The sequence below is a fragment of the Delphinapterus leucas genome, chromosome 20 (assembly GCF_059928025.1).
Source record: "Delphinapterus leucas isolate spDelLeu-1000000601 "Yukka" chromosome 20, BTC_Dleu_Yukka2, whole genome shotgun sequence".
Classification (NCBI taxonomy): domain Eukaryota; kingdom Metazoa; phylum Chordata; class Mammalia; order Artiodactyla; family Monodontidae; genus Delphinapterus; species Delphinapterus leucas.
In genome coordinates this window covers 58964508-58977964 of record NC_143148.1, presented here as the reverse complement: position 1 = coordinate 58977964, position 13457 = coordinate 58964508, and the positions used below count along the sequence as shown (strand labels likewise).

The 13457-nt window shown below is 49.1% G+C and overlaps 1 protein-coding gene across 1 annotated transcript in view; it reads left to right on the top strand.

Moving 5' to 3' along the window:
* ZCCHC14 (zinc finger CCHC-type containing 14) overlaps window positions 1-13457 on the top strand; it is a 57654-nt gene that overhangs the window by 20051 nt on the left and 24146 nt on the right. The window contains exons 2-3 of the mRNA XM_022582966.2: window positions 5347-5470; window positions 12652-12725. Of these exons, the coding sequence (XP_022438674.2) occupies window positions 5347-5470; window positions 12652-12725 (198 nt within the window). The remainder of the gene's footprint in view (window positions 1-5346; window positions 5471-12651; window positions 12726-13457) is intronic.

Sequence of the window (13457 nt, the reverse complement as noted above, 5' to 3'; positions counted from 1 at the left end):
CGGGGTTTCCTGTCCTGCCGGTGCTGCTCAGCACCTCCGACAGCTCCCAGACCGCTCCAGGCCTGGGGGGGGGCAGGACAGCCGCGCAAGGGATGAGCAGCTGCGGTTTTAGAACTTGCTTTTGTTGGACTTTTTCATGCTGTTTGCATCTTGTAGGAAGGTGCTCTCATTTAGACTTAGTATCTTTAACTTTTTCCCTAATTCTAATAGTGATTGTTCCTTCCAGAAAAATTGAAAAACAGAAAAGTATATTTTTAATCACTCAGATAGTAAATACTATTAAAATTATGGCGTGTTTTCTTCTTTTTTCAATGCCTGTAGTCTATGTATCTATACAATTTATATCTTACAAAATTCACATATCTAAGCGTGAGTGTTCTCCGTGCCTTTCATTTTCTGAAATTATTTTTTAAAGGCTGCGTAATATTTAATCATATGGATGTAAATTTATTTATTTATTTGGCTGCGTTGGGTGTTCGTTGCTGTGCGCGGGCTTTCTCTAATTGTGGCGAGGGGGTGCGCGGGCTTCTCATTGTGGTGGCTTCTCTTGTTGCGGAGCACGGGCTGTATGTGTGAGGGCTTCCGTAGTTGTGGCTCGTGGGCTCTAGAGCTCAGGCTCAGTAGTTGTGGTTCGCGGGCTCTAGAGCGCAGGCTCAGTAGTTGTGGCTCACGGGCTTAGTTGCTCTGCGGCATGTGGGATCTTCCCAGACCAGGGCTCGAACCTGTGTCCCCTGCGTTGGCAGGTGGATTCTTAACCACTGCGCCACCAGGGAAGCCCCTGGATGTAAATTTATTTACGTACTTAAATACTAATCTTGCTGGATATTTATGTCATTTTTTTTCTTTTTCGGCCGTGCTGCACGGCTTGCGGGATCTTAGTTTACCAGGGATTGAACCCACACCCTCAGCGGTGAAAGCTCGAAGTCCTGACCCCTGGACTGCCAGGGAATTCCCTATTTTTGTCCTTCTAAAGCTAAGATGAACCTTCTTGCACACAAACCTTTGTATCGCTGGCTATATTCTTAGGATAGATTCCTCCCAGCGGGATTAGTGGGTCCAAAGGTACAGATGTAATAAAAGTCTGTTACATGCACCTAATTGCTGCTGAGACACTTGCACCGATTTGCACTTGCTGGTTGGGGATGAGATTGCTCGCCTGTGACATGTGAGCGTTGCTCGTAAGGGCATTTGTCTACCTGTAGTTGCAGTGCGCTGATCGCTTGTCACGGAAGAGTCCATCTGTAGGTGGAGTGTCTATTTAGAGGGGGAGGCAGCCCCCAGATTCCAGGGACGGGGATGTGGAGACCGTGGGGCTCCCTGGACCTGGACCCTGGGCGTGGTCAGCAGTGCAGCTTTGCGTGCTGCACTCGGGGTGCGGACAGGGGGGCCGAGCACGGACCCTGCCCCCGGATTCAAGGCCGCCCAGGGGAGCTTCTCTGCGGGACCTCGTGGGCATGTGTCGCCTCCACGTGTCCTCACAGCGCCGTGTGTTGGCACTTGAGCCTGTGTAATGGCCTTCATGGCTGGCCGGCACGTGCAATGGTCATAGCAGCCGCTAACATCTCACTGAATCCTGGCTGTTTTTCCAGCACACTTAGCTACTTTAAATGCTTTTCATTTAATTCTCACAAAACCCTACGAGCTAGGTGCAGTGGAGGAAGCTGAACGTTGCCAGACGAAGTTTTGGCCACGGTGGCATGGTCAGCAGGCTGCGGCCGCAGCTGCGGAGCCGGAGCCGTGCACGAGATGGGGTCGAGGGGCTCCCGGCTGAGGGCACAGCTGGGGCAAAGGCCTCCCGGCCATCGGTCCCACCCCCGGTGGCCGCAGTGGATGGAGCGGAGGGGAGCCGTGGGGGTTGTCAGGGCCGTGACAGGAGCCAGACCCCGTGGGCCGTAGGAGAGGCTGGCTGTGAAGGTGAAACGGGAGGTGAGCTGGCCGGCAAGCACGTCGGGCGTCGTTTAGAAATAGAGCCGGCTGCTTGCAGGAAAAGGGACTTTGAGCCTAATGGGAAACATCCGTCCAGGTTGAGCTGGGCTCTGTCATTGGAGAGCATCTTCTCAGCGCCTTCCCAGCAGCAGCAGAAGGCGACACTGGGAACCGAGCGAGTCTTTATTCTCGTGTCCACCAAGCTGCTGACTGGGCCCTGCTTGTGAGCCTGAGTCAGAGAGCACTTGAGCTGAACTGCATAGGTCACATGGGGCAAATTAACTTGACCAGAAATAACCCCAAACAGCATTTCTGGGAAATGCAAGTGAAGACAGCTTTCAATGTAAACAAAGGAGCAAAGGAAAGATAAAGGCTTGGTTGGAAAAAGTGAACATTTGGAAGAGTAGGAGGAAATGCTTTGCGGAAAAAGTACCAAGGAAAACAAATATTTTTTTTTCCAGTAGTTACAGTTTTAAAGAGTTTTCTTTCATGTATTTATGTCAGATGCAGTGCATACATTTCGATGGGGAACTCACAGATTTTTCCCTTTCTGTTCGTAGCCACGGCACATTGACCTACACCCTGTAGCTTTTCCTGTGAATCCAGGGAAGGAGCTCGCTGTTCTCCTCTGGGGACAGTCAGACATCTGGACGTGGGGCCCTGGGAGCTTCACGCACAAAACAAAAGAACCACCCCAGTGTCCCGGCCGCAGTCCAGAAGTCCTGGTTGGCTTGGCGGGGTGTCGGCCTGCATTCTTTTAGTGCCCTGGGGTTCCCCGTGCAGTCAGGGCTGAGAACCCCGTGTGGGTCTGCTTCCCCTGCTTCACAAGCTGCGTTCTCCAACCACAGTGTTAACCAGAGGGACTGGAGGGCACTTGGTCCACTCTTGCATCCACCTCCCCACAGGCTGAGTCTGGAGGATGGCGTTCTGCTCTTGCCGTTTGGGCTGTTGCAGGGTGCGCAGGGGCATGTGTGTCTCTGCTTGGGGCGGAGAGGTTCCTCACTGGCCAGCAGGCCCAGTGTTTCCGTTGTCGGTTGTTGAGACAGCTCAGCCTCTCTCTTCTTAGGACCAGGACCTAGAATTACTTGCCGGGGCAGCTAAGAGAACACAGGGGTTCCTAGGAGTCAGGTCAGATGCGGGGAGTCTGCTGCCATTATGTTCAGTGTGTAGCTGAAAATAGTAACCTCCTGAGTTGTTTCCCAAAGTAATAATTTACTGTTTGGAATTTAAAATCTTGCTCTTTGAGTAATTACTTGTACCTGTTAGTGCTATTATCTTATTTAATAGGAGAGAAGTTCATTTCTGGAATACTCTGACCATTGGATGATGAAAGAAACTTTGCCACACCTAAGGAAATAATCCAATTTAGTTAAATTATAAATATAAGTAACTGAAAAATGTAGCTGTCTTGATAACATCTTGGTAAATGTTATCAAATGAATTGACCTTTTGGAGGAATACTGGGTGGGGAGGAGTTCTTTCCTCGAGCTACATAAACTTGCAGACTAACCAGACCTGCGGTGAGTTGCTGTCCTTGCGTGGGGTCCTTGCGTGTCCCCGTGCACAGCAGGAGGCCTTCCTGGCCAGAGGCTGGCAGGTAGAGCAGGCGGAGCTTGTTGTGGGCAGCCTGTGGTGTCGCTGCGGCTCCGTCTGTGAAGGGTTGGGTGTCCTGTCTCCGAGATGGCATGTACCATCCTGCCCTGCAGGAGTGGTGCCACCTCCGCCTGCTCCACGCCCTCTGCCTCTGCCTGATGCCCCGGGCCCGGGCTTTACACAGCAGGGCATGGGGCTGTGCTGCCGCCCACCTGCTGTCCAGGTAACAAGGAGAACCAGGGACAGTGAAGGCCAGAGAGCTTCCTGACACGGGTCAGGGTTGGGACCAGAAGGCATGCTCCACTTTTTCCCAGATCTTCTCCTTTGTTGTGTATGTAGCATGGTGTTTCTCCACCTTTTTATTTAAAATTCATTCGTTCATTCATTCATTTTTGGCTGCGTTGGGTCTTCGTTGCTGGGCGTGGGCTTTCTCTAGTTGCGGCGAGCGGAGGCTACTCCTTCGTTGCGGCGAGCGGAGGCTACTCCTTCGTTGCGGCGCGCGGCCTTCTCATTGCGGTGGCTTTTCTTGTTGTGGAGCACGGGCTCTAGCACACGGGCTTCAGTAGTTGTGGCACGTGGGCTCAGTAGTTGTGGCTCACGGGCTCTAGAGCGCAGGCTCAGTAGTTGTGGCGCACGGGCTTAGTTGCTCCACGGCATGTGGGATCTTCCCGGACCAGGGCTTGAACCCGTGTCCCCTGCATTGGCAGGCGGATTCTTAACCACTGCGCCACCAGGGAAGCCCCTCTCCACCTTTTAAAACTCACCTCTCTTGATAAACTTTAAAATTTTAATTTTTCTCTACGGTCCTTTGAAATTTTGATGTACATTAAATTGTGAATATGAAGACGTTAAAGCATTGGTCATTTTTATTCTTCTAAATCCTACAAGTAGTAAATATATTTGGCTATAAAATTTTCAAATACTGGTCATTATTATGGGGAAAAAAAGAAAGTTATTGCACCCTCCCCACCCTGCCCAAGAAAGCCTCCTCTCATGTCTTGAAATCACTTACGGTTACGAGTTTGCCGTATCCTTCCGGGCCCTGACTGTTTATTTACACATGGACACGTTCACTGTAACCCTAAGACGGGAGGGGCAGGGAACACTCCTTCTGGCTTGTTTTGGACACTTGGTCTAGGTGAGCTTTCCTTATCGTGCAGAGTGGGGATCTGTGGGCAGCAGGCCTTTGTTTACTGGGCCTCTGTCAGTAGCTGTTTAAGGTGTTTTCAGTATCTTACTACTACAAATGCTGCAGTGAGCGTCCCGCCCCACATCTTGCTCACGTGTAAGTACTTCGTATGACAGACTCCCGGAAATGGAACGGTAATTTTAGAATCTGCTTTCTAGAAATGTGCCCCCCAGAATAGATCAAGTTGTATTCTGTTCTTTACTGGGTTTTTTGTAGAGCGTTTTATTATTTTTTTTTTCAAGATTTATAGAAGGACTGTATTAAGTCCTGCTGTGTAATTAATTTTATAGGAAACTCTATGATTTGAAGAAATAAAAAATCAGGTTTTGCCTCACATAGAGGTATATGATTCCTGATGGCTTGGTTAACAGTTTCTATCCAGCGAGTGAACCACTGGCACAAGACATGAACTTCCACGTTTGCTCAAACTGGGGATGTTTTTAAATTTCAGTGGTGAGGAGCGGGTTGGTGAAGTTTTTGTCTTTTGCTGGACGTGCTTTCTAGTTGCACTAGTAATACACATTTTATAGAAAAGTTTGAAGATACAATAAACTTAAATGTCTTTTAAATAAAAATGGAAATCATTCCATATGAACTACATGGAAGAAAATAAGATGTTTCTATTTTTGTCCCCTGAGGTCACTCCCAGGACGGAGACCCCCGTCAGCAGTGTCGGTAACAGTTTGGAGAACGCCCTGCACACATCCGCGCATTCCACTGAGGAGTCGCTGCCCAAGAGGCCTGGAGGGAAGCACTCCAGAGGTGAGCGCTTGGTCTGCAGGGTCAGAGGGGAGCAGCATCGGATGTAGGGGGAGACGTTCGCAGTGGCGTTTGGTTAAATGCTCTCAGATCTTTGGGGATGCTAGTCTTAGTAAGATGTACTGTTTTTCTAAATTCTGCAAGTTACACACGAGTGGATCTCGGCTGTAAACATCTCACATCTTGATGTTTATTAAGGGGGAAAAAGTGAAAGTTGTTGTGCCTCTCCCCGCCCCACACCGCAGTGGGTCCTGAATTGTAGGGCAGCGCCGTCCTGTAGCGCTCTGTGTAGTAACGGTATGTTCTCTCTGCACTGAGGCAGTTGCCACCAGCCACACGTTCCTTCCGAGCCTGGAAAATGTGGCTCATGCGAGTAAGGGCCTGAACTTTTAGATTTATTTCATGCGGTTGCACTAGCTCAGTGTGGACAGTGCACCTCTGGAGACGGCAGGGCACATCTGGGAGGAGGCCGAGCTCCCTGGTTCTTGAAGGTCTGGCTTTGTGCAGCCACACTAGACAGAGTCGGGCTGGCTGTCCCCCGGCCAGCTGTGCGGGGTTTGGGGTCTCGCTGGGGAGAGACAGGGCTCTCTGGGCCTCCTGGTCTAGAGCCGGGCGCGGGTGCCTGGAAACGCGCTCGGTGTGTGTGGGGGGAAGATCGCGCTCCTAGCAGCCCTGGGAGCGCATGGTCGGCTCACCTCTGGCTCAGCTGTAGGGTCAGTCTTTCTGAAGACACAGCAGGACCTCAGTTTCCGGGTGGGTGGTTGTCACTCACTCGCTCCGAGGGACTTCTTCCTTGCATGTGTCGCCCAGGGAGGAGCGCCTCCCGATGGGGCGTTGCTTCCTTTGTCCCCAGCCCGTCCCCGCACCTTTGGAGCCTGTGTCCTACACCCTCGCAGTCTTAAGGGGAAGGCCTTTCCTTCACCATTGTGCTTTTTCCTGTAGGCACAATTATCAAGACCCCCTCGTTCCTGTTTTTTGATATAATTGCCAGTTGAACGGCTGTGTCTGTCACTCTCTTGCCGATGTGCCTGGGTGCGGGAAGGCAGATCTGTGGTAGGACCGTTATTGTCTGCTCTCAGACATCATAATGCTTAGAGAATAGGCAGAGCTTGCTAATTATCTGTGGTATTCTCCAGCCAGTGGTCATGGGGATGATGGTCTCCTCCGCCCAGAAATCGACCAGCAGGTAAACCTGGTTTTGTCGTTCGCACTTTCCCCGGTGCCCTGTTACTGCTCTTCGGAAAGTCTGAAGCCACTCTGAGTGTTATTAAAGTTTTCTTGCTGTCTTTTCTGTATCCCACTTCTGTTGTGGGTTGTCTCTGCTTCTTAGAAGTTTTCAGTGACACAATTTAGCTTGTAAAGAGGTCAGATTTTTGTATTTCTTCAGTACTGAAGCTCAGGGGACAGCAGTAAGGACAATCTGAAACCCTGACTGCTCTTGTCAGGTGGTGTCCAAGCTCGTTACATACATTAACTCATCTGATCTTCCTAAGAACCTGTGGGGCTCAGGTATAAGCTGGTTCGTTCTAACAACAGTCCCCATTTCACAGACAGGAGAACTGAGTCACAGATAAGCAGTGTTCCTAAGATAAGCTGGGATCCCAACACTTGTGTTAGAAGAGAGTAGAAAAGGAAACTCAAGTACACATGAAGTGAAAGCATTACCTTTTTCTCTGTACTATTGATTGTGAAGATTTTCAGGTACAGCCTTCCTCGGGAAGCCGCTTGGAGTTTGTGGAAGCCCGCCAGGTGATGCCGCAGTCCCACAGAGCACGTTTTGTTCAGGGATTAAATAACTGCACCCAAGGTCGCAGAGCTGGAAAGTGTCACGTTTCAGACCGCCTGTCTGACTGCAGAGCCCCTTGGCTTCCCTGGCCCTGCCGAGTGGGTTGTGGGTCTGTCCTGTCTGCCCTGGCCTCCTGTCACCCGTCTCCGCCACGGCACAGCTTCGTCCAGCACAGGTGCTGTCATCCCTGGGCCTTGACCACTGTGTCGCTCTGCCCGCTGGGCCCTTCCCTTTGAGGTCTAGCCCCACAGCACTGCTGTGAACTGTGTCCTTTTTCCATCACTTACGGCTGCTCCTGTGCCTCGTGCGTACTAAGGCTGAATAAAACGTTTGCCTTAATACATAAACAAGTGAATTCCTCAGGCCCCTAGATTCAAGTGCCATATCACTAACCATTCCAATGGAATGTGTGTTCATTTCCTACTTTTGCTACTTTAGAAATATGTTCTATCAGCTTTATGTTTTCTGGATCATGTACTGCTCTTGTTTCTATATTTCTGGAGAACTAACAAATCAAATTAATGCAAGGTAGCTAGATGATAAAAAAATCAAAGAAAAATAAATTACAGAGTTCTTAAATATAACGTGACCTAAAAAGATGTAGGAAAGAGGATCAGTTTAATCAGCATAGTAGTGTATGTTTGAATTTTAAGGACAATTAAAAGAAGCAGTGTTTTTAAAAAATTATTCCCATCAATACAGACAACTAAATGAAAGTGAGAAAGTAACTTGATATTTTAGGAACGTCATTATTCACCTGAGACTTTTAAGAATACAGGTTTTCAAGTTTTAGATGAAAACTAGATTTCAGTAATAACGATTGTAAAGCTGGAGGCATCTCAAACATTAGTCTGGTTTAGTGTCTTTAAGTATGAAGACACTGAGTACTGTTGTATAGAACTCGAGAGAAGACGGTGTTGTGCTGGAACATGACTGTTTCCATCTTTGCCTTTCCTCGTGAATAATACCCTCTTTACTGTGCTTTCTTTTGGCACAGTTTTGGTAATTTTTGGTTTCTTGTTATTGAGTGTACAGAATTAAGCTATTTCATAAAGATACTTTGAAATCAAGTAAAACACATAATTGGCAGAAAACTACCAACCACTCGGTTTTTTCCAGAAGGCTTTAGGGAAAATGTTCCAAAAGGGGGCCGCATTCTTGGGACATATTAAAGCCATCATCTCTAGGTGTCGTGTTCTCTCGGTGTGAGGTGGCCGGCCATCAGCTCCTGTAGATCGTTTGAAGGCCCTTGGTGGCCCTTAGGCTGTGGCGGTTTTAGCAGGAGCTCCCCGGGCTGAGGTCCGGGGAGTGGTTTTCTGGTCCATCTGTGACTCCGCCAGACCCCGCTCAGGCCTTTGGGGATGCTTGCCTGGGCTGTTACTGCGGGGCCTTTTACAGTCTCTTCTGCGCACATCTCCCTCCCTCCCTCCTTTTTCAGTTACGTTAGTGTTCTGGTTTTTAAATTAGGCATTGATCCAATTATAAAAATGGTAGTTCAGTGCAATTACACATCTTAGTGAAGGCGGTGTGCTCTAACTTGTAAGATTTGAGGAGAATTCCTAGTGTACGTCGTGAATAAGGAAAGAAGAAAGGTTTGAACACACGAAATGTTAAAAGCAGACAGCACACCACCTTGCTCTTTGCATCTCTACGTGAGAGCAGGCTGGTGGCCTCGAGTCCCGGGTTCCCAGCCCTGGGTGCCCTGCCCTGAGCCTCTGCACAGTCTGGAGCCCAGCGAGGCTCACGTCCTTCCCAGCCCCCTAGCGTTCTTCCCATCGCGCCCGTTCGGGCTCGGGGTCTTTCCAGTTGGTGCTAATCCTGTCTTCGGATGTGTTCTCTCCCTGCAGGTGATGGTTTGGTATCTAGCCCCTCAAGTTGACACAAGTTTGCTGGCCCTTTTCAGAAAGTACTGAGACTTCGTGTGTGACAGATGACACAGTCTGCAGGGCTCACGAGGGTGGTGGGAGGGAGGGAGGCCTCATTATCTACCAGTAGACTTTAAGTGGGTCGTCAACAAATTTATATGCGTGTAGGTAAACACTCTAAAATTATGAAACCGCATTACAGAAATTTGGCAGGGAAACTACCCATAATTCCACAACCAAACACAATTAACCGTATCATTTTTTTTTTTTTTTTTTTTCCAGTACGTGGGCCTCTCACTGTTGTGGCCTCTCCCATTGCGGAGCACAGGCTCCGGACACGCAGGCCCAGTGGCCATGGCTCACGGGCCCAGCCGCTCCGCGGCATGTGGGATCCTCCCGGACCGGGGCACGCACCCGCGTCCCCTGCATCGGCAGGCGGACTCTCAACCACTGCGCCACCAGGGAAGCCCAACCCTATCATTTTTGATAATTTATTTTTAGTCTTTCTTTAACATTTTAAACAACTATAATCATGTTATACATACAGTTTATAATTTTTCAGGTAATATTATAAGCATTTTTCATGTTTTTATTTTTATAAACATAGTCTTTAATAGTTCCAAAATCGAGAGTATGCTTACACACCTTTGAAGCCCGCCCAGTTCAGCACCCCCAGCCGCCCCTTGTGTTAGCCACCGTCGCCAGTCCCATCTGCTACAGAAGTCCGTCTGCACGATCTCTCCCACCCCCCCCCACCCCCGCCCCAGCAGGCCGTCCTCCCACCCTCAGAGCCGCGAGTGGCCACACAGTGGGCGCGGCACCAAGAGAAAAGCAGCAGAACTCGTCGGCAGGCCGTGTGTCTGGTCCGGAGCCATCCTGGCAGTGCCGGGGCCGCTGCAGCTGCCTGCAGAGGGCCGATGGCGCGGACACAGAACACCGAGTCAGGTGGGCTGGTGATTTTGAAGAGGTCTCACAAACATTTCAGTCCTGTGGTCCAAAATGCCTCTCTTATTTGAAAACAGCTGAGTAACATTCATCTCCTTTTCACATTTTCCTGTCCAGTTATGAGTCACTTCCCGCTTTCAGTCCAGTTGGGGTTTTTTTCTTTTTTTTTCATAAATCCTCATACTCAGTCCTGGAACTTTGAGGTACACGTTGGTGTTCTGTGGCCTGGGAAAATGCCGAATAACATTTTTCTGTATTCATTGACTTTGTATATTCTGTTGTGTAAAAAAGTAAAGGACCTGGATTAGGGTGAGGTCATTGTGGTAAGTTTTTAAAAATAGTGATTGGGAAAACATAAGAGCCGTTTATTTGCCGACAGTCTGACTGGGGAGGTCAGACGGGAACAGCGAGTAGTTTTGCTGAGTGAGGTCGGGCAGTGCACAGCTGCTAAATGTAGTGTTTTCTTTGTTTTGCCAGAAAGGAAGAAAACATTCTTATTTTTTTTTTAGAGTAATTCCTTCCTGTGAGCTATTTTAAGCTAAAAATACTCTAAACCAAATGGGTTCTAGTGTCTCCCAAGATCCATATCAACCCCGATGCGACTTTATAAAATTAGGGAGACTCATGAGGAAAGTTCAGGGCGTGAAAGCGCTTTTCCCCAACAGGCCGTAACCTCTGTGAGTGCGAGAACCCATGGACGGTGCTGATCGCTGTGTGCCCAGCCCTTGGAACACGGCCCGGGACACAGCAGGAGCTTTGTAAGACGAGTTGGTGAATGAACAGTTGTTGGTTTAGGGCAGGGATTGGCACCCTTTTTTCTGCAAAGATCCAGAAAGTCAGTATTTCTGGCTCTGGGAAGCGTGCGGAGTCTGGCACCGCCGCCGGGCTCTGCCGTCGCTGGGTGGAGAGCACCCATTGACGGTACGTCGGCCCACGGCGTGGCTGTGTGCCCCGGAGCCTGTTTACACAGACAGACAGGCCGAGGGCAGCCTGCAGCCTGCCTGCCCCTCGCTTAGAACAGTGCCGCCCAGTAGAGCTCCCTGGGATGGCCGGGCTTCTGTGTCTGCTGCAGTATGGCAGCTGCTAGCCCCGTGTGGGAATGCCTAAAATGCGGTTAGTGCAACCGAGGGGTGAGATTTTTAATTTTACTCAATTGTAATTAGTACCAACTTAAGTGGTCCCGTGTGGTCGGTGGCTGCAGCAGTGGGCAGTGCAGGGTTAGAACCTTCCCCGAAGCCCGGTGCACAGAGCTGCTCGTTGCTCTCTGGGGTGCTCAGACGTGTTAGGGGAGGAGAGAGTTCTGTGGCCGAAGAAATTGAGGAATTGTGGTTTAAAAATGTAGATTTATTTGTTGCAGGACTTCTCAGAGCCTTTAATATGCTAATGTACATGGGCAGCCTACAAAAAGGAGTTTCTCAGATTTTCCCTCCAAACTTTTGAGCACAAAGCTTTCTGGGGGTGGTCCGGAGAAAACCATGGAAGGTATGGCCGACCAGGAGATGGGGCGTCTGCAGAAAGTGTAACTTAATAGCTTTAATAAGTTATGTTGAGTGTGTCATGCTAGACAGGTTTTGAAGCTTTGTAGAAATCCCCATAGTGCACAGCCAAGGGATCTCTGGAAATGTTGGTGAAAAATAGTGCAAGAAGGTGCGTGTTCTGTTCAGAAAGTAAAGCCTCCCTCATTCGCCAGGGTCTTTGCATAAGAGCTGACTGCCCGTGTGCCTGCCCAAGGTTCATAAGCTTGAAGAATCAGTTAAATCGGTACTTGAGAAACTTTAGTATTTGAATCAGAAATAGGACATACGTACCTTAATGTGGTTTGGGAGTTTGGAAACTACATCATGTTTGATAAGTGCTGTTTTATTTTCAACAAATATTTGTGCTCAAATATTTGCATCTTAAAGCTTAAGGGCTTAGAAGCTTAATTGTATCGTTTTCATTTTTGAGGAGAAAAAAAATGCACCCTTGCATGTGAAAAGGGAGGTATGCAGAGGTGATGGCTTTGGAACTCTAACGGTGACGACCTTTTCTCATCCCTGTCCACCTGTGCAACTGCGGCCTCTGCCCGTCCTTGCTCTGTTTTGCAGAGGCAGTGCTGGGGGTCTGCAGGGTCTCCTCCGCAGCTGCTCTCCTCACACCTCCAGCCTGGCTTTGTCCTAGAAGGAGGAGATGAGGAGATGCCAGTGAGAGGTTCTGGGCAGCTGTGTCTCTAAATAATCACAGTGGAAAACGTTGAGCATTAGTTTTTCAGAAATGAGAACAGATCATAACTAATCTTCAGTTATAATTATGGTCTGTGCCCTTGTGCATTTTCAAGCACCGATCTCTTTCTTTTCTATGATTTGTTTTTATTTTTTGCCTGCTTTTTCTGTGTCACTTTCAACTTCGCCCTCCATTCCCGCGCGAGCAGCCTCCTCGTTCCTGGCGAGCTCACCCACCACAGAGGAGACGGGGCCGGGTGCTGGGAGCCGTACTTGTGAAAAGTTGCTAATGTATCGATGCAAACTAATCATATGTACTTCAAGCTCTTACTTCATTTTTATAATTTTGTTTGTTGTTGTTTTGTTTTGTTTTGTTTACCTTTACAGTGAGTGTTGAAAAGATAGACCTGAAGGGATTATCACACAAAAAAAATGAAAGAAATGTTGAATGTTCCTTTGAGGTAAGATGCTAAGTTTTTTTTTCCTTTTCTCCTCTAAGGGATAGGAAGGAAACATTTACCATGAAGTGGTACTTTTATGTCTCAAAATAAAAGGCGAGTCTTTTGCAAAGCACTGTGCCACTGCTGCGGGAGACAGAAGTGGGGACTGGGCCCTGTGGGTGGACCGTCTCCACGGTGGGCTTGTTGGGCCTGGGGGGCTGCTCCCCCTGGACCTCAGCAGGCTCCATGAGGGGGAGGGGCTGGGCTCGGCCACAGCCTGGAGTGCGCAGTCCTGTTGTGTTCCTGTTCGCCGTGTGACCGAGGACAATGCTGGACTTCTCTGTGCCCCAGCACCTCCATTCAGTCGAACAGGATAGAGTTTGGGGGAGAATTAAATGAGACAGTTCATTCAAAGCACTCAGTACAGGGTCTGGATATAGTAAGTGGCTGCAAAGATGAGCTGTTGTTCTTCTGTACCTCCTGGGTGACAGAAACTCCTTGGTGTGTGTGTGGGGGGAACATTCTCTAGACTGACATGCTCAGCTGCTGGTGGCTGGTCACCAGAGTTGGCTAACGTAGAGAATTGTGAAAATTGAGGCATACTGTTTATTAGAATCTCAGATCTACGATAACAGTGGCTTAAACAACATCGGAGTGTACAAGGAGTCGGCCCTGGGGCTGGAATGGCATCTGTGCTCCATAAAATACGTAGGGAGCCAGGTTCCCTCCAGCTGACTGCTTTGACATCTCTAG